This window comes from Vidua chalybeata, chromosome 3, assembly GCF_026979565.1.
Source record: "Vidua chalybeata isolate OUT-0048 chromosome 3, bVidCha1 merged haplotype, whole genome shotgun sequence".
NCBI lineage: Eukaryota > Metazoa > Chordata > Aves > Passeriformes > Viduidae > Vidua > Vidua chalybeata.
Window position 1 is genome coordinate 25,782,831 of NC_071532.1, and position 27,306 is coordinate 25,810,136.

Consider the following 27,306-nt stretch of genomic DNA (forward strand, 5'->3'; position numbering starts at 1 on the left):
AATTTACTCAGTATTGTCAGTGCAGAGGCTGCAAGATTGAACTTTCAGAGGAAGAAAGGCATATAGGCAAATACGCTTTAAGAATTTGCTGCTTAAAATTCAAAGGCCTTAAATATAGGTAGCATTCATTGAAATATTTTTTTAAATATCTGAAATAAAGCTAAGCTTAATGAGCACACCACATCACAGGAAACTTAACTGATCTATACAGGAACAAAAAATTAGCCCTTGACATCTTGAGGTTTCATACATATTGAACAATTGGTGACAGGGTGGGGTTTTTTTTTTTTCCATTTCATTATTAAAAAGGCCAGGTTCCATCTTGAAATGACAGATCCTGAGGTTATTAAATTATCATGGTTTTATATTTACTCTCACTATGCACTCATAAACATTCTGTATAAAATACAATTTAGAAAGTAATTAAAAAACCACCAGACTGCCTGAATAGGAAATGTAGAGGGGCTGAAAACAAATCTTGTAACTTGGTCCAACTACACATGGATGTGTATGTAGAATCAACTTTGAAGTAACAGAATTGTCTTTCAGTGTAGTGCTGGAAAACCTGCACTATTCAGATACAGTTGTCTCCCAGAAGCACTTGTGGAATTTTCATCTGTGTTGCCTTTCCCTGACTGCAGACAACTGCAATTAAAGAAGCTCCTCAGTCCATTACAAAATATGAGCACCTGCCAAAACATTCAGCTTACATTGCTGAAAATTTGGAGGGGGCTACTTTTGTCATAGTCATAGGCAGTTGTAACTGAAGATCTTTCTTCTACCTATTAACAGTGAGGTTGGTGCTGAGGATAACAACCTGTTTGATCCTGAATGCTGTCTGGTTTCAAGCACCTGAGCAATCTCATAGATGCCAGAGGCTACAAATTTCTGGGCACACCCACATTACCGCTAAAAACATTGTTCAGTTGTAGGAACCCTTGTTAAGAGCAAAAACAAACAAAAAAACCCACACAAATGTCATAAAAAAAAAGACTACCATGATACTTTTATTGAAGTTTCATGCTGTGCATATACAAGTGATGAAAAAAAGCCCAAAAAGTCATGCATGTTTTTCTATACTATTTGACCACTTTGCTGTCACTTGAACCACACTTAAGACAAATGCCATCATAAGCAAGTTTCAAGAGAATATTTCAGCAGAACTTTACACAAGGACCAAAAGCAATTTGTCAACACACCTCTACAGCATTAAGAAGCTTCAGTATCAGTTAAAAGAAAATAAAGTGTGCTGGACAAGGGTAGAAACTATATACAACCATTATTTGAGCTGTAGTAAACCATGGTTTCATAGAAAAAAGTTGCAACATATCAGATAACATTATGCTATTCAGGATACAGCTGATCAAAAGTTTTTCCACAGCATTTTATCCATGAAAAGTTATTTAAAAAATTATTTAGGTCACAAGACACTGGGCAGCATGAAGTTTTAAATCAAAACTCAGCAGCTGATGTCAAATTACCCAAGAATTTCTACCAAAAGAGTATTCTCTCTTCAGCTTCACTCCTTAACAAAAAAAAATCCTTACTGTGAACAGAGGAGTGGGAAAGTTTAAAGAGGGATGGGAAAGGCCTTCCTGTTACTGATATGGTAAACTTGGATAAAGAGGTGTCACACTTTTCAAAAGTTTTCTTTCTAGAGCTTCTGAATTCTTAATTAGTAGAGAGCCTTTCATTGGCTGTAGAAGGTTGCTGGGTCTTGGCTTTTTCCTCCTGTCCTAGGCAGGTGAAATTCAGTTTTTTGAGCAATGAGGTCTGTGAACAAGCAGTTCTTTCCTTCTGTATTCATTCATTTTCTGGCTGATGGAAGTGTTCTAGGAGCTTACATAATTCCATTTGAATAAGCATTACTGTGAGTCTGTAACAGCATCCATCTTCATCAAGACCCCAAAAAAGTAAGTGCCCAGGAGGGGAGGTACACCAGGCCCATGGCAGCATCATCTATGAGCACAGCACAAAGGGTAGAGGCTGGACATGTACAATAATCCAGTTTATATTTAGGCACCTAATGAAACATTTCCAGGAATGCAGCACTCAAATGCTTCCAGAGAACTTCACTAAGTTGAATGGTGGACCCCAGCAAGTCTTAACCGTGTCATTTGAGAACACTGCTGTCCATCACAGGTCCTTAGCCAAGGCTTACAACAAAACAACTGAGCAAGGAGGAAGCAGACAAGCTTGATTTCCATCTATTTCAGACATACTTCCTTATTCAAGTCTGACTAAGCAGTTGTTACTACAACACATGCAGGAAAACTCCCTGCACAGCACAGCAGAAGGTTTAACTTCAGCTGCCATGCCTGATTTAATACAAGGTGTCAAGGCATCACCATCAGAGACTGCTCAGCCTTTCAAAGACAAGGTTCAAATTTGCACATAAATGTGGAGAGAAAAGCACAAAGACTCAGGTTAGCAATTCCCACAGTTTTTCCATTAATCCAAGTACTACATATATGAGAAAAAAGCTGACTTGTCTCTACAAAACAGCAATCTCTATGTTTTGTGCTTCAGCGGTGTAGTTCAGAAAGACTAAAAGTTTGTGACAAAAGTATAAAAAATTATGAAAGTTTAAAAATTCATTATTCATCAATTATCATAATTTAAAAAACCTCAAACCTCGTATCTTGCCTAACAAGATGTCAGTGTTAAGAATACAGTTGCATATTACTATTACTTAACATCTTTTGGCAACATGCAGAAAATAATAATACAGGTGGCAGTAAAACATCCAGTGCTTTTTAATACTCCCAGTAATGCTGGGAAACAGTACAAATTGGTTAGAAAACAAGAATACTAACAGTTTTGCATATCTATTAAGTCTAGTGAGGTAATATTGATACTTTAAAAACTTATGCCACTTCTTCACTGCTTGCTTTTATTGCTGAATTAAAGATTTATAGTGAATATGATTTTTTTAATTGCACTGCACCCCAGCACATCTTAATATTAAGAATATGATTTGTTAATTATTCTAATGCAACCACCCAGTACAAGGCCAAGTTCAATTAACACTGGTACAGGGAAATTCTATTTGAAGAAACTCACACCACCGAGACACCTGCTACATGATGGGAGAGAAGAAAAAATCTCATATCCTGGCAAATCTAATTTTAGTTTCTCTTCACTGATGCCTTTTCTATAAATTGAAATAAATACTGCCACCAAAAAAAAATTACCCCCTATTTTCTAAGTCAAACTTTTATTTTGAGAGTACATAAGATAAAAAATAATCCCATTCCTTTTTCCTTCCAAGGGAGTGCAGGTAAAGTGCAGCGGCAGCAGCGGGAAGCCCTCTGAAGTCCGTGGGATGGCTGTGTCAGATGCGGAGCTGGTAGCCCACCTCGTTGAGCGTAGCCAGGTCTCCTTTCTTGTCCAGCACCGCCGGCCTGCACATAGGGGAGGGAAGAGGGCATCTGGTGACCATGCAGGTGTGGAGAGCACAGCAGCCACACAGAGAAAAGCTTGCCTCAGAGGAGGGCTGGATAGAGCTAAGGTTGTCATCTTAAACACAGTCCTGGTAAATCTGCTACAGGAACTACTGTTCTCTACAGCTCTCTGTGTATTGCCTCTGAGGCCACGCACCAGTGAAGTCCAAGCTGTGGCATGCTGGGATCCAGGATGTGAGCCTGAAGCACCCTCTCCTCCTGACTTGAGAGAGGAGCTAAGACTAGACACACCCCACCTGTCATCTACCCGGGAGCAGGACTCCAGCTTTTAGAACAAAGCTGAAACAGCTGAGAGCAAATAAGCAGGGCCTCTCGCATGGCCACTGCATATTGGCTCTCCCCAGCCTGCCCCCTCCTCCTGGCTGGGTCTGTGTGAAGGGCTGGAGCCCAAACAGAAAACACAGCGTGGACTCCCTTCAGCTCCTGGCAGCCAACATTCTGATACCATTCACCTGAGCAATCATACACACATGGATGCTGTTAGGCCATTTAAGTATTCCAACAGCCTGAACCAAAGGAAACCTTGAGCTATCAGTCTCTCTCTTTTTAGCAAGCAATGGAAAAGCTCCTGCAACAAAGTTGTCAAACCAGAACTATCCAGCTGATTTATAGTCTGGAAGTGTCTAATCTGAGAATTTATTGCAGGCTCTTGGCTGCTTTCACACTAAGCCGTCTGTTTGCTTTTCTGAACAGACATTGTTTAAAGCACACATTTCTCTAGTACGCTGTAGCACGTCTGCTGCCCTGCAGAAACACAGCCAAAGCCTGAACAGTACAATGGGAGGCTGATCATGGCTCCAATGCTTTCAGCTCCTCAGCCCTGGTTTCCAGCTCTGTGTGCTTACTCTTTGCTCACTCTGCAGCAGATGTGACCCCTGAGCTTGCACAGCCAGGCTGGTGCTTATCTCCCTGCTGCAGGCTGCCAGCCCATTCCCGCTGGAGCAGCTCAGGGCAGGCAGCAGGGCCCCAGGAGAGGCAGCAGTGTCACAGGCAAGCTGGAAACCAGGGAAAGCCCAGCCCTGCCTGTGGCACACGGCTGGGGCACACACCAGGGAAGAGCTGTACTGCTGCAGGCCCAAGAACTGGGGGTATATGTATAGCTCACACATACATGTGTGCAACAGAGCCTCTGAAATATTTTTTAATTCCTCAATTCAATAAGGATTTTTTTATTTTTAAGAGCAGAACTGCTAACACCAGATCCCTGCTGAGAATCTGCACAGCATTTGAGAGCTGGGGACATTGCTAATGGGGGACAGCTAATGCTCTTCTGCCTAGTGGCAGATTGAATGAAACCTGTTGGTTTGCCATTTATCTAATCACCTCTCACAATAACCTCACCATCCTCACTGCTGTACTGCCCTGCACCATGCCTCATGTTTGTCTCAGTTTAAGTAGTTCACAGAAATGAAGGAGTCTTCACTGGTCTCTCTCACTTGCAGGAAGGGATGACACTTAAAGAAATCACTGTAAGATAGTTTGCATTTTTCCACATTGTTCCTTCAGAGCAGATTGGGATTTGATTAACCAGTAAACAAGCTACAAGCTGCATCCCTCAGAGCTTGTGTAGGAGTCAGAGACCAGCAAGAGATGCACTGTATGAAATTTCCAGTGTCCTTCCTTCCCCCTTCTCTCCAATTTAGGGATCCTCTTCACACCTTTTTCTCCTTCCCTTTAATTAAGGTCACAATATGGTTTTAATTAAAGCATGCCTGGATGGTAGTACCTTCTCTGATTATCCAGAAGAGATGGGGAGTCACTGTACACCCATGGTGACATGCCCATTTCCACCCATCCACCATTGTCTGTAGCTTTTAGCCACAAACAGGCTGTCCTCTGTAAGTTCCAGGAAAAGAGAAGACTTGGACCAGAGGCACCACAGATCCCATTCTCCTCGGCTGGTGTCATGGGGACAGGACATTTTCAAATGTCTTTATGCCAAACTCTGAGGCAAGGGGCCTCTGTTTTACTGGCTCATCAGATCACACCTCCTGTACAAAGCACCCTGAGCAGTTGAGCAAACTGTGCCCAGCTGCTGGGCACACAGGATTCATGAGCTGTCTGCACTTGAGCTGCCTGATGTTACACATCCTAATGTAATCCTGCCCCCTCGCACACCCTGATAAATCAGACTAGCAGAATTTCCCTTTCAACAGCAACACTGGGATAGAAGCACACAAGGCCGTGTTGCCATGCCACTCACAGAGCATGCATGTTAAGTCTCAACATGAAATTGAATGGAAATAGATCTGGAGAGATGACATTTAGGAGCAGAGATTGTCCAAGCATGACCCTCCCTTCCAAACTCATAGCAACTCTCCCAAACCCCTTCAGCTCCAAGAACCCCTAGTGAGGATGAAACACTGCATTGCCTGTTCCAGCACAGGTCTGCAATTTACTGCACCCTTCTGCTTTGGGACTTCAGAGGATGGGCAAGTGGACACAGTAAAGCTTCAGACTTACCAGAGAGATTGACACCACCCTATCTATATCCTCTGTATTCATGCCAGATCACACCAACTGTGGGCTAAAAGCGCAGGGACTGCTGCACAGCTCAGTTAACAAGCTGCAATTTGACTACACACAAGCCTCCTAGGCAGGCATGCGCTGGGTATTGCATTGCCACCTGTCCTGCAATGTGTCCCACCTGCCTTGCAGCTGCATTTCCAGCCTGAAAGGCTCTCGTGGGCTTGCTGGCAGCCACCACTAACATTTACCTAATAAAGTTGAAGGGCCAAGGATGAGAAGTTAAACGTTTGTGGCTGTGAAACCCTCTTCCATCCTTAAGCACAGTTTCAACCTTTGTCCTTCAGAAACAATCCAGCCAAGACACTCTAGTTCGCCACTCCATATATCCTTCAGTGGGAGATTTCTCCCAGCAGGCCCATATAATTTTACTGTTGACAAAACCCAGGCTGTAATAGCAGCTTGTCATCAGTAGGTGAAGCCTTTCAAACGAATGTGTTATTCTGCCCCTGCCAGCTCACACTGGAGCAAAATACTTGTCTCGCCCTCCCCAGCAAGCTCAAGAAAGCTGTAATTACAGCACGTAAGAGATCCACAAAGAAACTTAACAGTGTTGATAAGCACAGCCATTCTTTTGCTTGGATTCCAGCCTAAAGCCTAGCAAACCTGACTCTTTCCTATTCTGCATGTAACACAAAGGCCTCTCACTCCATCAGGTTCTCAGAGGTCCACCAATATGGAGAAGAGAATACCCCATTTCTCCTCTTGTATTTCTTGCCTTATGTCAACCGCTGCATGTGCTGGGATGTGTCATTCAGCTCTTCCCTGACCTGGGGATGCCATTCCCCCTTCAGGGCTCACAGCTCATCACACTGTGTCTGGGTCCTGCATTTTCTATCAGGGTGACCCAGGGTTTATTTTAGAGTTACATATAATTTGCTCTTGATACAGAGCAACAGAGAAGAACCACTGAGCAGGTAACAGGTGCTGAAGCCACTGTAAGGCCACCTGTACACTCCCTGTCTTTCTGTCCTGGAACAGCAAAGCTGCCAAGGAGAGATCAGTCACAGAGCAGCCACATGCCCAGTAGCTTTTTCAGGAAGTCTCCAAGCCCAGTGACACTCATTCCTCTCCAGAAATACTTGATCCTCTCCAGCAACTGCAGAAGCACTATCAGAAACTAAAAAATGAAACTGCTCCTCAAAGAGAATCTAAGAGGTGAAGAAGCCTGAAGCAGCTGAGCCCATTACAACTATAATTATCTATCTATACAAGGAGCTCTCAGTGACGAAGCCCAAAGTACAGCATCGTGGACTGAGTGTGAATGAACATGTAAAAATAAAAGCTTGCTGCGAAATCATCTGATGCTAACGTATCTTGAAGTTATCTTTAGAAGGTTAGTCTAATGTCTTTGTTAGCTGTTTAAAATAAATAAATAAGTGCTGAGACAGTAGTCTGGGAGCCTATTTAAAAAGCAATGATCATAAATATGTGACTAATCTGGGTTACGTATAGGCTTTCACAGTTGTCAGTTTCCTGGCATGGAGCACTACAGCTAGAACTCAGCTCTTCCACATCTAAGGCAGGGGAGTCTACCTTAGTGGCTGTAAAAGGCCTGTGGATCTGGAAGCATCCATTTAGAGGTATTGCATCTATCCTTCTCCACACAGCTGAAGAACAACTCTTAGCTACAACACACATGGAAAGCGGCCTGGGTTTTTTCTAAGGTGATTAAAATCAAAGAATACAATTCAAGTGATGTTGTCACTTTGGAAAGACAAGTTCGCTTTTCCCCTGTCTCTGTAAGCCACACAGTGCAAGGACCCTGCACAGAGGGGCCATTAGGCAGCTGGAAACACAGCAATGCCAGGACATCAGCAGCAATGCCAGCAGCTTCTGGAGCCTCTCTGGTAACAAAGGCACCTGGTGCCATTTTCCTGTATATGCCAGTGAGCATGGAAGTTTTGTACAGCAAAGTAACATCACCAGCCTCCCCTTCTGCCCCAGCAGGGATGGTGGCAGGAATACTCACGATTTATCTCTCCTGCAGGCCCGTCTCTGAGGGCTGCCTTGCCTCCGGCGAGGGGACAGCGACTTACCCCGGGATCTCTCCTTCATTGGAGAATGGGCACTTGAGGGTTTCAGAATCTGTGAGAGATGGGGGAGGGAAGGAAATGGCAATAAAGACAATGAGTCACTGCAAATAAAAATTTAAAATAAAGGGCCTCATACAGTAGCAGGGATGGCACACAAAGAGCCTTCAGTCCCTTGGGGCTTATTCAAACCCTGCCCAGGTTAAGAGAAACTCAAAGCTGTTATCATGTGATAGCTGTTCAAGGGCCCCCTGCAAGAATTAGTTAGTGTCACCAGTTCAGATCCCAGCTGAATACTGTCTCATCCATGGCTTTCTTCAGAGCTGGCAACAGCAAGAGATAAGAAAAATGGCTTTGAGCCTCAGCTGAAAGAAACTCAGGCAGCCAAATCACCCTCTCCAGCTTTTCTCTCAACAAACAGGGGTGACCATCTCTCAGGCTGGCAGCTGAACTCTGACAGTGAGGCTTTTCAGTAGGTCTCCAACCTGCCCCCATCCTCCAGGCCCTCCAACATCAGAGGGCCATCAGCATTACACTCACAGTCTGAACTGCTTTAAAGACCTGATCCTCCAAACTCAACGCACTCACAATTCGCTCTGAATTCTGTAGTAACTGGAGGGAAAGATCAGATGGGCCTTCAGCCTTCAAGGGTTCAGGGCTGTGGTCCTGGCCCTGAGGCACTCACCAGGACAAGACCCAGTGTCACAGCTATGTGCACACACAGAGCTGGTCCCTCCATCAAAAGCAAGTACAAAATTCAGTAAGTCATCCACCCATATAGACTTTTTCAACTCAAGCCTGCTCCAGCTGTTTGCTCTCTGGACAGTATTAAAAGCGCATTAATAAAGAAGAAGGAAAAAACCCAAACTTAATTACATCAGTAATCAAGCCCATATGCTTAAGGTGATAGCATGGTACAAGGTGGCCCTCAAAACACCTTGGCAGGGCAGGAGAGATGGCAGCAGAACACAGGGGCTACAACGCCACTGGCAAGGCTCACCCCAAGGTCAGGGCAAGAGGGCAGGTGCTTCAGCCAAAAAGGCACGTGGCTGCTACGTAGGAGCCGTCCTTTAGCAGGGAATGGGACGAGAACCCAGAATAACTTGGACACGATACCACATACCTCTCCACAAGAGCCAGACCCATACTTAGCAACACACCTGCTCTGCTCTTGCTGCTGGCAGCCAGCTGGACAGGCACCAAATCTGCTTCCACCACAACCACAAACAGCTCCTTGCCCATGCCAAGCTCAGAGGCACGGTCAGGGACACCCCTCATCCCCAAGGGCAGCCAAACCCTCCAGGCCCCTGGCAGCCTGCCCTGTCTCCCCATTGTTTCCCAATTAGCTCTTCAGTCCAGCGAGCCAGCAGGGAAGTCTGTCAGGGAGTTGCTTTACTCGCCTTTCCTACATAACCTACTCTGTGATTTAGCTGAGGGTAGTGGACATCAGCCCCCTGGCATGTCCTGCAAGGAGATACAACCACTGACACAGATGTCCCATGGCACCTCCTGCAGCTCAGGTGGAAAACAAAGAGCCTCCCCTACTTGCAACCAGGCCACTCTTCCCAGGAGTTCCAGCCCTAGCCATGCTGATTCTTGCCAATCACCTTCTTCTGGAGTCATTGAGGAAAGCAAACTGGGCAACAGCTCCCTGATAGCCATGGACAAGTATATGCTCAAATGTTTCCCAGGCTAAAGGGGAGATCCTTCAACTGAATAGCTGTAAGGGCTTGAAAGCATACCAAATCCTGCAGAAGCAACACTGAGAGAGATGGAAGCACCTCGCCCAGCACACCTGACCATCTCCATGATCTCAGGCTGACACACAGCAAGACCCATCTCTCCAGGATGGGACAAGGCACAACTGCCTCCTGAGCCCAACACCCAGGTGCACGGACCTACCTTCATCCTCATATCCCTGGCAAACTTCTCCAGCTCCTTTCTGACTTCTGTGCGCATCATTTTGGACACATTGAGGACCAGCTGTTTCCACTCGATGGGCTGGAAGCTGTGCGGCTCGTGCGGGACGTACAATCCAATTTTGACTTTTTTGACTGAATGCAAGTACTTTTTATAGGAGTCTTCGAATTCGAAGATGAGGTCGCTCAGAGTTCGGTAAGTGAGAGGTTTGTCCATCAGATCCGATCGCCTGCTCATGCCCAGCGAGCCATAGCGGCCGTTGCAGTAGATCCCAAGCACCACGTGATGAAAATAGTTCCCTGAGAAGTGGGTTTTAAAGCTGATGGGGAATCGTTCCACGGAGGGCTGCCCGTTTGTTAAGTAGCTGGGGTGCACTGCATCAAGGCAACAACGGTGCTGGGAAAGCAGCAGGTACAATTACACTTGGGAGACATCTTCAGCAGGTTTGGGGTTTCTAACTGCCAGGGCAAAGGGCTTTCCTGTAAACACAAACTTACTCTCGCAGTGTGAGAATTCATTCATCTCACGTTCATCTCTGTGCCCAGATACAGCCAATGCTGCCAAAGCCCATTTCACTGCTTGGAAAATAAGATGCAATGGTTCCGATGGGGAAGGGCATTACTCTTAATCACACTTAGGGGAAAGATAAAAACCACAACACTGTTCAGGTCAGCACACCCAAAGAGAGACCACCCTCCTTAGATCTGTGGAAGCTCCCCATTTGATACCTACATCAAACTCCCATGCTTTCAAAGGGAAAAGTGTTTACCTCCCTTTCTTGAGGATTTGATACAACTGAGTTCACTGAGCCTCATTTTCTCATGTCTTCAAATAGTACCAAGAAATTTGGGCTTATTCCTCGCCAAGGTGACAGTCTGCCTTTCCTTCTGTAAACTGGCCTTCGACATTGCCACTCCTCATACAGAGTGTTTTAGCATGTTACCCTTGTAACATGTTGCTGAGAGGAACCAAAGGAAAGGTCCAAGATGAATAATTAATTAGATAAGCACAGAGGCATGGTCAGAAACAACGCTCTTAAAAAGTAAACCCTGGAATCACTGACTGGCCATTTCAAAGGCACCACATGCAGAGGCCAGGACCAAGCTCCGTGCCAATGTAGTGTGTGATCTCAGAGGGGAGCTACGTGCAGGTCACCTCCTTGGAAGGCTGCTGGCCCGTGCCAGGGGAAGGACAGGCTGAGAATCCCTCACACAAGCAGCTTTGCGTCAGCACCTACGTTGCATGCAGCTCCCTGCTGCTAATCCTGGGACAGCTGAAACTCGCCCTGGCTCTACGTGCTGGCACCTGGCCCCTGGGACAGCAGGTGCCCTTCGCCTCTGCAGCTGAGGCCCCCGCCCACGCCTGGGGGATGGAGGAGGGATGACCAGAAAAGGCTGTAGCAAAGCGCTCCAGCCTGGGGTTACTCCAGCCAGAGGCACCTGCTGTAACCTTGGAGCCATCCCTTGAGTCAGCTGGTCATGGTGCTGCCACTACAAAATACACAAGCCCAAAAGGCAGCACTGCCAGGATAGTGTTGGGGCATCCTGACAGATGGAGGAGTGGGCTCAGTTCCCACTGAAGCTGCAGGAACCTGCTTTGTCCAGGATTCTGCTCTGGGCATCTCCCACGTTCCCTCTTCTCCCTACCTCATGGCCAGAAAGGAGGTATTTTACAGCAGTGAAACAAGAGCCACCACACAGTTGAGATATCCTGGGATGTTATTGTGACCAGCTTTCCTCCCCTGCCTGCATAGCATGGCTGCCTGACAGCTGCTGGGAAACTGAGAGCACAAAAAAACCTTTGTATCAAGACTGTAAAACACAATTTGGGCTCCGTTCTGGTTCTGCCCAGCTTGACATGCTACCACCTCACCACCAGTGTGACTCCCTGGGATGCTGACCCCTGCCTGCAGCCCACATTTCACCTCTTCATTCGATAGGGTTGCATGAAAAGCATCCAGTGGCTCTTATCTCTCTCTAAACCATTTTCTCAGGGGGATATTTCACCCAGTGTTTGTTGAATTTCACAAATTCAAACTTTTGGCTTCTGGGTAAATGCAGAAACCAACTAATACGAGGTCCATGAACTGCCCAGAATCTGAACAGCAAGGAGTTTCACGAACAAAAAAAAAACAGGCAAGAAAAACACATTGACACAGAACTTTTGGAACAGCCAAAGGGAAGCTTTTCAGTTCCGTGTCAAACATGTTTAGCTGTATTCAGTGCTAGATGTCATCAGCTTTAGCAGCCTGAAGAAAATGTATTAGAGGGTGAAGGAACAGACAACACTGTGGGCTCAGCTCACGGTGCACTTCACTGGCTGTATGACCATGAGTCTGGAAGACTGCACAGCAGAGCACAGACCTCCCTACCACACACATCTGTCACCCAGCCAAGGCCACGTGCACCCACCTCCTGCCCCACTGCCATCAAACACAGACACCCTGCAGCGTCAAAGCCCACCCTGACATCACCTCCACAGAACAGAAACAGCTCTATTGGCTTTAGATGGTCTCACTGGATTGCTGCTACCTTAGGACTAGCTTCTCCAAGAAAAATAGCTCCACCCCACCATCAGTAGATGATTTATAATTAAAGATTATAAATACACTGCAAGGGCAGAATGGGGCCCAGCGCCATTATGTCAACTGGAAAACTCAGCACACACCTCATTTAAAAGGTCACCTTGCTTCGGGCCTTAAAAGGTGCATCCTGTGTACATCAAAGTCACGTTACAATAATTTTTGTCCTACAGACTGATTCCTGCAAAAGCCCATTGTATTTATCATTATGTGTAACTGAAAAAGCACTACCTTTTATTAACACCTATGAAGCTTTCAAACATCGCCACTATTTTTCCCCCTCATTATGAAAGGGTTTTCACTCTGCTCCCCAAGTGCCTTTCTGTTAAGTCCATACAAAGCTTTGGTGGCCACCCGCCACACATACACACTTCTGCCATAAGGGCTCAGAGAAGTTGCAATTTAATCTCATTAAATACTTAGTAGGAGTAAAAGAATCTTTTGAGGGCAGAAATTACCCACCATCAAATAACCCAGCAACAACTGCTGTGGAAATTAACCTTTAGGTACAGGTTGCTTCTGCTGAGGGACTGGTTAATGAGAGTCCCCACCCGAGATGAAATACACAGCAAATGGGCTGGAAAGGCACATCAGATCTTCCCCTCTGTCCATGCATCATTATTATAGCTTTCCTTTCTGCTCTGCCCAAGGAGAGCTGTATTGTAGCAAACAAAAGGCAAGCACACAGCAATGCTGCAGCTGTAATCACACTTCTGTGAGCTGGGACTGTAACTGCAGGATGGAGAGTCAAGGAGTGAATTACATGTCACAATAGAGAAGCAGTGCAGAGCAGAAGAGGGCAAAGGCAGCTGCAGCAAAGCTCAGTGGCCTCCTAATCCTGGGTCTTCTTGACAATCAAGATGATAGAGCCGGGCTCTTCTCAGTGCTGCCAACCAACAGGGACAAGAGGCACCAAGCAGAAACTGAAGCACAAGAAGCTCACAGGTCAGGCACAAGAGTCCTAGAGAATTGGTAACATCAGCCCAGAGTCCAGTCACTAGAGGGGTTCTGCAGGGCTCCATCCTCAGCCCAGGTCTCTTCAACATCTTCATTATAACATGGACACAGAACTCAAAGGAAATCTGGGGACAGCACCAAACTAAGAGCTGTTGACTCCTTCAAGGGCAGAGAGGTGCTGCAGAGAGACCTCAACAAATTGGAGAGACGGGCAACCACCAACCACATGAAATTTAACAAGAGCAAGTGCTGGAACCCATACCCAAAAAGGGTCAGTGCTTCATGTCTTAAGAGCCCAGCAAGGGTGTTTTTGCTGAAGTCTGGTCAAGATGAGCACAGAAAACTACAGGCTGTCTGGTTCTCTCCTCTCCTGACACTCCCATGGGCTGGGGCCATGAACAAGTGCCACTGAGCAGCAGTGAGCTGGAGGGATGGCAGCAGGCTGGGGAGCAAGGAAGCAGCTCTAGTTACATCAGCAATGCTGAAGCTGCTAGCACAGAGCAGCATGTGGAGCAGGAGGAAAATAAATCTCAAAACTATCAATAAGGCTTCAGTAAAACCAGAAGAGTTGGTTTTCCAAGTAACTGCTCAGAGGGCCCCCAACCACCAGTCATAAACACTTGGAGAGGTTTCCAGCTGGAGTCAGATAGCATTTCCCATGGGCTTGGGATTGCTTACTGTGAGGCAGAGGGCTACTGAGCCCACATCTGGATGTTGTCTACACAGAGGGCCCAGAGTTCTTCCTGGCAGCTCCAGGGTCCATGTAGGAAAGGCTACTGAGCCCACATCTGGATGTTGTCTACACAGAGGGCCCAGAGTTCCTCCTGGCAGCTCCAGGGTCCATGTAGGAAAGGCTCAAGCAGCTGGTTCAGCTTCCCAAAGCAGGACTGCCAGGGCGACATCCCTTAGATTGAGAAACCTACTCTCCAGTGCCTGGCTACAGTGAGAGGTGGGACTATCTAAAGATTAGACCATGACAATGTAAGCAATTAAAAGCTCTCTCTCAGCTCTTCACAGCCACCACAGGGGCTGTAGACATTCAGCACCATCTTCCTTTCCCATATTTCAGTTAGCAAGTGGGTCAAGCTGTAGACAAGCATGTAGGAGGCAAAGAGGAGCACTACACAGACATCAATATCCTGCAATGGCTACAAGAAACTCTCCCCCTTACTGAAAACACTCACTTCCAGCCCAGGGATGTACCTGCTGGCCTGGAGGAGATGGATGGACCCAGGTCTCCACTAGTGATAAACATCATCCACGGATTGCATCCACAGTAGGAACAGTGCAGCAGCTACTGAATAATTTCTCACTCCTGAGACACTTTTATTTTACTCTTCTTGTTTAATGATATTATTGGCCAGGGGCTCTAATACCCTGTGCGGGTCCAAGCGTTACCTCACATGAACTGGGAGAAGGATGCTGAAGGCAACGGGAGTGATTTATGTGATTTATGCTCAGCCAATGCAGATGCGCTCCGCAAGACTCCCTGAGGAGGGATGCAGTGTGCAGCTTCCCTCTCCCCCTCTGATATTTTGCTCTCCACGTTTTAATAAAGTGAATGCAGCACAGATAAAATTCCCTTGGCACCTTCTGGTTTACTATTCCCTTTCATGAGCTCAAATCAATTGGATCTTTGCTCAGAAAGAGTGGGCTGAACGCACCATTACTCAGCTGATTTACAACTGAACTGAGAAATGCCCTGGGGAAGACAGCAGGAAGAATGCTTCTGGTTAGGCACTGACAAGCAGATCATGTAAGCAGAGAGATATGAAACCAGTTCAGACAGCTACACAGAGAAAAAGAGCTGTGCAGACTGCTACAAAAGAATACTGGAAGATCTGCTTGAGCTTTCAGTCATCTCAGAGCAGCTGCTTCCTTGGTGTGTGCAGACAGGGTAGCTCAGTACTTTACCTCACTGCCCTATAAAAATGCTCCAAGATCAAGTGCATAGGCAATTATGCAAAACTTAATTCTGCACCAAGAGGGATTATAGAAGCATTTTATGAGAAGTCACACAGTAAAAGGCAATTGCACAAGCCAGCGAGCAGCTCAATTAAAGTGACGTCTCACTAAGCCGCTCTGCGCGAGCCGGCCTTTGAAGGAAGGCTCACACCGAGGGTCCGCTGGAGTGGGCTGTGCTTTTTCAGTATCCAAGCAACACTCAAGGCCTGCCAGCACACAAACTACAGCAGTACCTTATTTCAGATACATGGAATAGAACCAGAGGTTAACACACACAGGGCTGCTCAGCACAGGCCTGTGTGAAGGCACTGGCTGGAAACTCAGGAGAGGGTAAGCACATCTTCCCTGGAAAGTACCTCTCACCATGGAGCACTGCTGGCCTCACCATGCCTGCATCCAGACATGGCAGAGGGCAATGCTGAAGCTCAAAATCTCATGGCTGCCAAAAACCAGCAAACTTCCCCACATGTCATGCCAAAGATGCCTCCCAAAACCCCTCATGCTGCACATGCATCACAGCACCATGAGGTCCCACATTGGCACAGGCTCCATACCAGCCACTTCCCAGACACACAAATTCAGGTGGCCCATCCATTCATCACTGCTACACTCCTTGTGTACCCACACCTCAAGCAAAATACCTGGAGTTTATAGTGCATGAATTTTGTAAACCTAAATGCATCTATTACTGGACCACCAGCCAGCAGACAGTCCCTGCTCTCAGACAGAGACTTCCAAGACTGGATGCAGAAGTCCTAGAAAGATAAGCCTGTCCCATACACTCCCCTGGCTAAACCTTCTCAATTAAAAAAGTTTGCCCTAAGTTTGGGTTTTTTTAATTAGTATCTAGAGACAAAAAAAATCATACACATCTTAACTCTGAAGAAACTTCAAATGATAACAAATAGTATAAAATATAGCTTTCAACTATTTTGCTTCCTTCGCTTCTCAAAAAAAAAAAAAAAACCAAAAAAAAAAACAAAAAAAAACCAAAAAAAAAAAAAAAACCACCAAACTGAACCCACAAGTCAGGTTTGAGGCAAGCAAAAAAAAAAAAAAACCAGCAATGACACTTTCAGGTTATCATGGTTATCCATAGGCCACTAATCACCCTTTGCTCTCATGTTATGTGGAATAATCAGTTCACTGCTAGAAATACAGCACTGCAAGCCACATTGACACTGCAGAGGGGCATCAACGCCACCTGGGAATTATTTCCCCATATTCCTTTCATCCTCAAATGGTTTGGGACACAACCATGACACAAGGGCAAGCATAACAGATCCACTGCCATCATATCAAGGGAAATCAGTTAATGTAAACCTTTTGGGCTTCAGGAAAGCTTTCAATACTGTTACTCCCAGTATTCTCCTGGACAAAATATCCAGCATACAGCTAGAGAAATACAGAACACAATGGGTGAGCAACAGGCTCACGGGTCAGACATGAAGGATTACAGCAAATGGGGTTACACCAGGCTGGCAACCACTCGCTAGTGGGCTTCCACAGCGCTCCAGTTTAAGGCCAGTTCAACATCTTCACAAATTACTTGGATGCAAGACTCAAAGGTATGCTTAGTAAGTTTGCAGATGACACAACATTAGGAGGAGCTGCTGACTCCCTCAAGGGCAGAGAGGCCCTGCAGACAGACCTTGACAAATTGGAAAGCTGGGTGATCACCAGCCTATGAAGTTTAACAAGGGAAGTGCCAGATTCTGCACCTGGGACAAGACACACCCAGTTGTGTGAATAGACTGGGGAATGAGAAACTGGAGAGCAGCACCACAGAGAGGGAACACGAGTTAGCAGTGCCCTGGCAGCCAGCAGGGCCAACCATGTCCTGGGGGACATCAGGCACAGCATTGTCAGCTGGGCAAGGGAGGGGATTGTCCCACTCTGCTCTGCACTGGGATGGCCTCACCTCAAGTGCTGGGGCTAGGTTTGGGTGCCACAATATAAAAAGGATATAAATCTATAAAGAGCATCCCAAAGAGGGCAGTGAAGATGGTCCTTGAGGGGAAGTCATACAAAGTGTAGCTCAGGTCACCTAGCTTGTTCAGCTTGGAGGAGACTGAGGGGAGACCTCATTGCAGTCTACAACTTCCTCCTTTGGGGAAGAGGAGAGGAAGGCACTGATCGCTGCTCTGTGGTGCCCAGTGACAGGACTTGAGGGAATGGCCTGAAGCTGTGTCAGGAAGGTTTAGGTTGGATATTAGAAAAGGGTTCTTCACCCAGAGGATAGCTGGGCACTGGAACAGGCTCCCCAGGGCAGTGCTCACAGCACCAGGCAGCCTGACAGAGTTCAACAAGCATTTGGACAACACAGGGCCTGAACTTCAATGGTTCTTGTGGGTCCCTTCCAACTTAGGATATTCTATGATTCTATGATTTTTTTTTCTGGAAGGGCTTTGAGTCTCTTTTTGACATCAAGCCCTCAGAACCCCAATCCCTCCAGCTCATGCAGAGCTTCTCAGCATTCCCAGGGGAAACCCTGTCAGCCAGAGCCACCTCTCAGACTCCAATCCGAGGCCTATCCCTGGCACACATTGCTCAGCCCATCCCCTTCCCACCCCGCAGCAGCCATGGATTGTCACAGGCACTCCCTGCCAGGCTCTGCCAGCTCCCTCTCCCACGGGAGGGGGCAGCAGCAGCCAGCAAAAAGCTGCGGCGACATCCCAGGAGATGGTTTGCTTCGGGGCTTATTTTTAGTTGGGATTTGTTTTAAGTGAAACTTGATCATTTCTGACAAGATGTGTCTGGCAACCTGTTCCTGCAGCCCTGCCTTGCCCTCCCCTCCAGTGTTTTAGGATGGTGCAGGTTGATTTACCAGTGACTGCACCAGAGGGCAGAGAAGCAAGTCAGTGTCTAAATGACTGAAGACTGAGTAGGAAGCAAGCATTATGTTAAGGGGAAGCTCAGATGTTTAACTGTAACACACATGTTTCCGCACAAAGCACAGCTGTGGGTTCAGAGACAAAAGCTAACACGACTTGGCCACGTAAACATCAGACAAACACAGAACAGAACCCACCTCCTCGGGTGTTACCAAGCTCCAACAACAACCAACAGAGAAATGCTAACAAAGAAAACAAGGATTGTGTAGAAAGGTACTTATCTGGGCACTTTGGGTCAGATCCTGACATTATGCAGATTACCAGGGCAGGAGGCAAAGTCTGCATGGCCAAATCACAACACTTGTGACCTGGCACACAGCATCCCAACTCATACCTACAAGCCCAGGCACCTCAGCAACTTGGTGATGAATATCAGGGCAGCTCTCCAAACTGCTGGCACTCACCTCTGGCTGCAACCCTCTCAAACACCATCTGTGAGGGGCAATGTATTCAACAGAGCTGCAGTGGAACAAGTCACAGGCACATGAAAGGATACATCCCCAGGATAACTGCTTCAAGGCATTTGATAGGTAAGGACTCCCTGGTCATTTCTTTTGCTGTCTCCATTAACCTAGAACAGAAACAAAACAGTTTTCAGTCCTTCCAGCTAGAGCAATTAACAGGAATGAAAAGGTCCTCTCATACAACAAGAGCCAGGCACCTCCAGTTCTTATCTCAGCAAGAGCTGGGGAACTTGATTCTCCCCTTCAATGACTTGCTGGAGTCCGGTTAACTTCTGGAGGATGACTGTGGGGGAAAAAAATGAAAGAGGAAAAAAAAAAAAAAGATATTGAAGGTGAATGGGAGAAATGCAGTCCTCTCTGCAGTTTACAGCAGCTCCCTGAGCATCACCTCAGACTGTAACACAAAGCCCCGCTGAACTGTACGAGCTGGCAACCATGGAAATCCCAGAGCAGGATTGAGTTTAGCTTATTTTCAAAATAACCTCTGCTCTGCTCTGGAGGAAAAACAAACAAACAAACCAACCAGGAGAGAGAGCATGGTTACATGGCCCCCTAAAAACTACAAATGCCTCCATAATCTCATAGCTACAGCTGCAGATTAGAATTTATTGCCTTTTTATCAAAGCCTGCTCTGCAGAAAGCTCTACCAACAGAGACACTTCACATCCCTGCAAACTGAGTTATTGTCTTGCTGCTGCTTGCTCCACATCTCCTGAGGACAGGGAAAGTGGCAAAATCCACACAATTTCCTGCAGGAGTGCAGGAAACTACGCATGCCCAGGATTATGCAAGTTCCCAAAGTTTAGTTACAATCTAGACGCTATCTCTGGAGTACAATTATTTGACAGAGACAACACTGTGACAAGCAACAAGCAGCCTCAGGTCAGCTGAGAAAGCTGTTGTACCAGATTGACACTGCACTATTGACCTAGTAGGCAACCTATCGCGTTCCACAAACAGATCCTGAAATCCTGGACAGTTTGGTAAAAAAAAAAAAAATAACCACAAACAAATAACTGGAAGCAGCCTAAAAAAGGCCAGAAAAATCACATCCAATGCCACACCTAAAAACCACACCCCCAAAAAAGCACAGCTGAAAACTCTGCCAAAGAATAACTTTTATTTTTCAGTCTTCTCTATCCATATCCTTTCTCTGGGAAGAGCTTTGTAAACAGATCCCTACTCTAAGGAAATACAAGATTAAATGACAAAAATATTTGTATTAGAGAAGATTATGACAATATGCATCAGTCTGTTTCCCCCACTTTCTGATTCATCCACCTCATGCATTTAAGGTGTTGAATCCAAGTGACAACAGAGCTTCCACTGCTATTACAGCCTGTCACAGCCATTTCATGTCCCATTTATCCAAGTTAGAAATTATCTTCTCATTTGTAAACAACCACCCCTTACACCCTGCCAGCAGTACAGAAGACTAATGAGAGTTCGCCGGCCTCCTCCACACTCGCAATCAGGCACAGAATCCCAGAGAACTGCTGGAAGCACAGAGCAGCCCAGGGAGGGCACACAATGGGGCTCCTTCATCGCCCACAGAGGCTCCCACTGGTCACTGCAGTGGCCACTGCAAAGCCCAGTCTCTGTCTCAGATTTGTTATGTGCAGATGGAGGCATGGGAGGTATCCATAAACAAGATAATCCACTGGATTGCCTATCTTCTAACTACATGGGAGTTAAAAAAAAAAAATTAAAAGCTGATAATGAATGTGCATCATGAGGAAAAATGTTGAATTGTAAAACCATTTACCTGCAAGCCATTTGGTGTGACACAAACCAAGCATGCCTGATTAACACAGTCTGAGGGGCAGGGCCAGCATCTCCTCCTGAGGCACACACAGCAACCTGCACCTGGATCCAGGAGCTGCAGTGGGACCTGGCAGCTCAGAGATACCAACAGAGCAGGACAGTGACAAGGGTCTGTGCGAGGGGAGCATCGCCCAGGAGGCAGCACCAGCTGTCAGCAAAGCAGCATCCACCTGCACTTCTGGGGCAGGCTGTGCTCTCACACACACCCACCCTGGAGTCCAGTTTGCTTTCTCTCTGCATTTACAGCATGGACCACAGGGTTTATGTGCGTGACCCAGTTCAAGAGCCACTGAGCTTTTCTGCCACTTTTAACAAGCTTGAGTCAAAGCATGGCCTTAAACCCTGTGTTTGTATTGGAAGCAGAGCCCCTGGAGAATCCCCAAGCCACTGCTCCACCCAAGGTAGCACAAGCCAAATCTAAATCGCTCCCCACAGATTATTTTTCAGTCTGCTTTCAACTGGCTTCTCAAAAGCCTGGGAACCCACCAGCTAATCTATCCTATACTTAACCTTGCATCTAAGAAGGTCTCCTAATGTTTAAACTAAATCCTTTCCTTTTTGCAAATCAAATCAGGAGCTATTTCTGCTCTCCACAGTGGGCATGGAGACCATTCATCATCTCTCCCTTGCTACAGACATTTGGATATGCAAAAGACTAATCTACCCTCTCCTCTGTAAAAATAAGAAAGCAGACACCAATTTTTATTTAATTCCTCCCTCACTCCCCCTGAGGTTATGATTTCAGGACAATGTTTCTTTCAATTTTGGAATCCCTTCAACCAACTCACTTTCTCACAGTCCTTTGGCTAAGCCCATAACAGTATAAACAGACCAATTTCCTTCTGAATCCATCTTTCAGTGCATATTTGCAACCAAGCCAGCATGCTATTGGCTTTTCCCTGTTGGCCTGCAGTGGATGGGGTTCTGGTGGCTTTTTGTGGGTTTTTTTGTTGGTGTTTTTGGTGGGGCTTTTTTGGGGGTTGGTTGCAAGGTTCTTTTGTTAGGGGTGGGGATTTTTTGGCTCGGCTTTTTTTGGTGAATTTTATTTGGTTTCTTTTATTTTTTTAAGCTCAGCTGCTTCTTTGCAAAACTAGCCTTTTGCTCTCCACAGCTGGCTACTCCCAAACTCTCCTATACATCTGCCCTCACTAAATTATCTCAGGTTTGTTCCAGCCCAAGAGATCACTCTGAAGATCCCAGTCTCACTTTTCAAAGCCTTTCCACATCATCCAGCCTGGACTGCAAATCACCCATCAGCAAACAATTAGTCTTACCCATACCATTAAGGAAAAACTATGCTGGGATAGACACTGCACACCTCAGCTGACAATCTCTGCTAGGCAAGACTGGTAAAGTGCCATTTTCTTTGTGCTGCTTTCCACCAAGTTGGGTCCTTACATTAAATAGTTTTATTTAGACTCAAGGTCCCTGCCTTATCTGCAGAGATAGGATGTGGCCTTATCAAAAGCCACACTAAAACAAGGAGTTATCATATCCACATATCATATCCTTGTTGACAAAAGCTCTTACACGCTGATAGAAGGAAATTCTCAGAAACAAAAAGTGCCCAACAATATTAATGTTGCCTTTCCCTTCCCTTGAACTGCAGATAAACTCGAAGTTCCTAGACTTATCTTTTCCCTTATTCTTTTTAAAGGCTGCTATCTTTGCCTTCCCCAGCACCCACCCTCCCCATGTTCTCTAACAAAAATATTAATGGTTGAAGGCTGCTGCTAAGGGATCTATGGCAAATGACCTATGGCAAATGACAGAGCATTCAGCTCATTTGAGAACAGCTCATTACAGGTGCTCTTTGATTCATCCTTTCCCTCTTTTCCCTCACTCCCAAATTCTTATCACACTGTCTAAGATGTTGATAGTGACCAGAAAGTCACTTGTGAAAGGAGATTTAAGGAAGGCAGAAAAGAATTAAAAAACAGCATCAAGCATTTCAATTCCCTGCCTTAGCAGGATTTGCTTCTGCAATTTTCTTTAAATCTTGACAGTTGCCTGAAAAGAGTCCACACATACAGCTACTCTTTACAGTCTTATATCAGACAGCTGGGAATTAGCCCAGTCACTCTCTCCCCACACTCCAGTGAGCACTGGGGGCAGCCCATCTCTTCCAGGAGAGACTGCTACAGTCAAAGACAAGCACCCTGCTGCTCCCCTCTTTGTGGCATTTACACCTCTCTGACGTCTGCCAGGCAGATCTCTATTCCAGACCACAGTGAACACTTCTGCCTCTAACAAATGTAGCCAACAGGAACAGGCTGCTTGTTCCTCCCTCAAGACCTAGTCCTTGGCAGATAGTGATACTTCCTTGTTAATTGATTCAAATTTCTTTCAGTGTTTTCAGGAACCAACCAGGACTATGTCCCTTGCTTCCTGCTTATAACAGAGGCCCTGAAAAGAGTTGACTTTGCCTCTTTAGGATGCTTTCTGTTTAAAATGGCAGTGTCTAAAGACAGCTCATAGGAAACAATTCCTTTTGCTTCCAGATTTTTCACTTCGGGCACCCAATTTCACATACAGGTTAGAAAAATCTTAAAACCATTCAGCATGCCCAAAACTGGAGGATCTCACCAGCTGGCACCAATCACACTGGAGTCCCTTCAGGGATGACCATGCTTAGTCATGGTCATCCCAGCTTAGATGCTCCACATTACCTTCACCAGAAAGACTCCTACAAGACAGAATAAATTTTTTATTAGTGAGATCCTCCAGCACATTTTTCCACAAAATTTTCCTTGCACAGACCCATGTATTTGCATAAGGTCTATAAAATCTCCCTCTCCCAAGTTTTTATAAGGCTCCTGGCAGTTTCATTCATGATAATGAAGCCAAAAGAGAAGAGAAAGGCACCAGCAGGAGCAAAAGGAGAGAAAATAGCAGAGCAGATATAGATCTTGTGAATCTTCTCAAAAACAGTGTTTCAACAGCAAAAGCATTTCCCCCACATGCTGAACACTACACCGTATCTGTAACATCCCCATTTGTGCAAGAGAGAAGCAGATGTTCAAATGCCTTCTGCAGTCTATTGTCTGGAAATGCCATGAGCCCATTTTTCTTTACAGCCCCCTCAGTGTTCCTTAATAACATGGTATGTGGAAACAGTATTATTTCCCATCTCCCCTTCCCTGTTATTTAGTGGCATCGCTGCCACGTGACAGCTCCTATCGTGCTCCTTTCCTGCAATCGATTGCACATTATATCTGCTGCCACTGAATGTCTCTCCCTCCTCACAGAGCAGCTTCTGGGCTCCAATTCCCCAAAGAACACAGAATATACCCAAACATCAGTTTCTGCTTCAGTTGTAGGTTCCCCTGTTCAGCTGGCACTTAACTGGAAGGAACAGTACAATACTGCACATCCCCAGATCCTCTGTGGAGGACAAAGATTTGTTTCTCATTGTGCCTCATGCATGCATCCCAGAACAGAAGCTTCCAGAGGGCTTATCTCTCCTTGTAAATCCAGCAGTAACAGCTTGTTGACATTGAATTCACAGTAACAGATTTTACTAGATATCCAGACATACACTTCGTTCCTAAAGCTCTTACATGATCTAAGCCTGGAAGTTTTAAAAGTAACTACTATGTCAGTCAAAAGTATCATTTTTTATCAGACTGGTTGTGCCAGCAAAAGTCTAATATAGGTTTAGCCAGCGTAATCCTGCATGGGAAAAGGAAAACCAGTCCTACTGGTGTCTGAAACATTCATATCACATGCATACACACATGGATCAGCAGAGATTAACTTCACAGGGTGCCCTTTACCTATTTAGTACAAAAAGGTACATCACGAAGCCTGTGAAGGGCACTGTCCCAGGATACCTGTATTAGCAAAGCACTCCTACAGTGGATGTAGCTACACCCATAAATTTGCATTTTATGGAAATACAGCCAACTCAGGAGAAGTGAGACCCAGGCACATTTTCAGACAGTTTGCCAGTGCAACAAGAACAGCACACCAAGTTTACAGGTTCACAGCTCTGCCACCCTGACTCGCACAGCTACACCAACAGAAATCTAGCTTTTCTAAAAGTGCTATCTGTAGTCTAGGCAAATCCACATGGTGTCTAGCACTCTAAAAGTTAAAGTTGATAATAAGAGTGCCTTTTTCTTAAAGAGATTGTAAATAATGAGTTATAGCAAGACTATATCCCTTAATGAGCTCCTAGAGATAATTTATGCTCTTCTTCCTATGCTCAGCCACGCATTTTTATTTTCTCATACATCACACTGATGCTGGCAGTAAATCTCTACAATATCTAGTCCTCCTTCCATAACAGAAAAACTCATTAATATGCCCCAGCTGCTTTAGGACACTTTGACATGAATTTATGAATATTCAATTTCCATCTAGTAGTCAGCTTCTTTGTGTCCAGCCACTGCGGTCTTGAAGAGAGGCTGCCAAAGATCTCGTAATACTTTCACTAGCTTTGAGCCCTCACATAATGAAATCAGCAATATGTTTAGTGTCAATAAAGCTCTGGGAACAGCCTCATTTTTCAAGAGCCAGAGGCAACTGGAGGCCTTCAGCATCTTGCCCGAACAACTTCCAAACGCTGTGCTGCAGCAAGTGAGGCCTTTCACACCACAGAAATTGCTCAGAGCAGCTCCTGCCACCTCAGCACAAGACACCTGTCGTTGCCGTGCTGGGAGCAGATTTCTTGCAAAATAGAACATACCTCCCAGAAAAAAAAACTTGGAGGTGTAGGTGATTTTTCAGCTTTGATGAAAACTGGACAGATGAAGGAAAGGGAAGCTTTCAATGCATTATTCACACAGAATCACCAAAGCTGGGGTTGGAAGGGACCTCCAAAGACCATCTCCCCAACCCTCCTGCTAAAGCAGTTCCATTTAGAGCAGGTTGCACAGGTAGGTTTTGAATATCTCCACAGAACAAGACTCCATAACCTCTATGGGCAGCCTGTTTAAGTGCTCTGTCAGCCTCAAAGTAAACCTTTTTTTCCTCATACTTAGATGGATCTTCCAGCTTCTGCCCATTGCTCCTTGTCCTGTCACCAGGCACCACTGAAAATAGTCTGGGGTCCCATCCTCCTGACTTGGCCAGGTAAATTTTAAAAGATCTGAAATCTAAAGCAGAAACTGTAAGTTTCATAAAAACTGGAATTTTGGTTGCATAAAAAATGGCAGGAACTTCAGACAGCCTTGCATCCATTCTCCTTCTCAAAACTGGAGAAACCAAGATCAGGCAAGTGTTGAGCCCTACAGCAGAACTGCAGGATCCAGGCAGCAACACGTGCTCCTGACAGCTCCACTCCTCCCAGCACTCCCATCTACCCAATCCAGGAGCAAAGCAGCACAGGCCTTGGGACTTTACACTGTTTGAGTCCAGCACACCCCATGTTCAGGCAACTGTGCCTGGAAAGCTGGCAGCCCCTGAAGGGTTGGACCATTTCCAGGGGCACCATCCTTAACTCCACAGAACTCCTGACACCCCATTCCAAGAAGTTCCAAGCAGTAACAAGGAGAGGAGTCAGATACTTGCCCCCAAGCAAACACTAAAGCAGATAAACAGAGGAAATGGCTCCACTTGGGAGATGATTCAAAGCCACAGGCACATCTCCAGCTGCAAGCACTGTATCTGTTCCCTTCTAGGAAAGAGCACCATCCTCGTAAGCCAGGCTTTTATCCAGCCCAGGAAGACAACGACCTTTTAAGTGGTAAGTGCTGAGCATAATTCATTTTCATCCTTTACTTCCTTTGAAAAAAGTAATGGGACAAATTTAAAAATGAGTGAGCAGCTTGAAAATTGGTTTAAGCTTCTGTAAACCCATCTATCATTCAAGGCACAAGATTTGTTTTAAACTAGTTCTACCAGAGCAGTGAACATTAGATAAAGGAGGCAAGAAAGATTGCTGTCAGCAACATGAAAACCTGAAGCACAAAGCTGAGATGGGAACTGGAATTTTAGAGTGAGGGACAATTGGTTTAATGACAGAGAGCTGGGAAGAGCTAGAGACAGACCAGTCTAGGGAGTAATTATATTCTGCTTATCTAAATTTTATCCTAAAATAAAAGTATAATGTCAACACCCTTCCCGCTAATTTATTTAGGTTCTGTTAAAGAGCTGCCTAAGTATGATGCAGTTTTAACATGCAAGAGACCCCGGCTCTCTGCTGCCAGGCTCCCTGGGCACATGTTCATACTTGCACTGCACAACTCATCACCAACCAGCACAAGCCCACCACATGGATGGAACAGCAAGATGAGCAGCAAGGCAGAAGCACAGACATGACTTAAAACAGTCCATTGTGAGCCTCCAGGGAAAACTACTGTGCCCAGCATGTCAAAACTCCTGCTGCATTTCACACAGCTAATCCCTTCCTACCACCTGCAAAGAGCATTTCAGCACAAACAGAATATCAGGACTTACTCAGTTTTCAGAAAAGCAGCCCAGTCCTCCAGTGTAACACCAATAAGCAGAGTTTTCCCATCCCTGTGCATGCAGCTCTGGCCTGTAGCCAAGCAGCTCTCACGCAGCTGCTGAGCAAGAACAGCCTTTCCACTCGTTGGTCCTGATGGTCCTTTTGCCACCCTACAGCAAGCTGGGACACTCCTCACAAAGGCAGCAACAGAGGCAGCTTTGGCCCTGTCACGGAGCTGTGGCACAGAAGACACAGCCCTCCCATGCCATGGGGTGCTTGAACGC

At 45.9% G+C, this 27,306-nt stretch overlaps 1 protein-coding gene across 1 annotated transcript in view; it reads right to left on the bottom strand.

Moving 5' to 3' along the window:
* Window positions 1-978: 978 nt before the first annotated feature.
* VASH2 (vasohibin 2) overlaps window positions 979-27,306 on the bottom strand; it is a 34,521-nt gene continuing 8,193 nt past the window's right edge. Inside the window, exons 4-7 of the mRNA XM_053939252.1 lie at window positions 18,837-18,911; window positions 9,926-10,307; window positions 7,963-8,078; window positions 979-3,404 (exon numbers count right to left, since the gene is read on the bottom strand). Of these exons, the coding sequence (XP_053795227.1) occupies window positions 3,335-3,404; window positions 7,963-8,078; window positions 9,926-10,307; window positions 18,837-18,911 (643 nt within the window). The 3' untranslated portion in view covers window positions 979-3,334. The remainder of the gene's footprint in view (window positions 3,405-7,962; window positions 8,079-9,925; window positions 10,308-18,836; window positions 18,912-27,306) is intronic.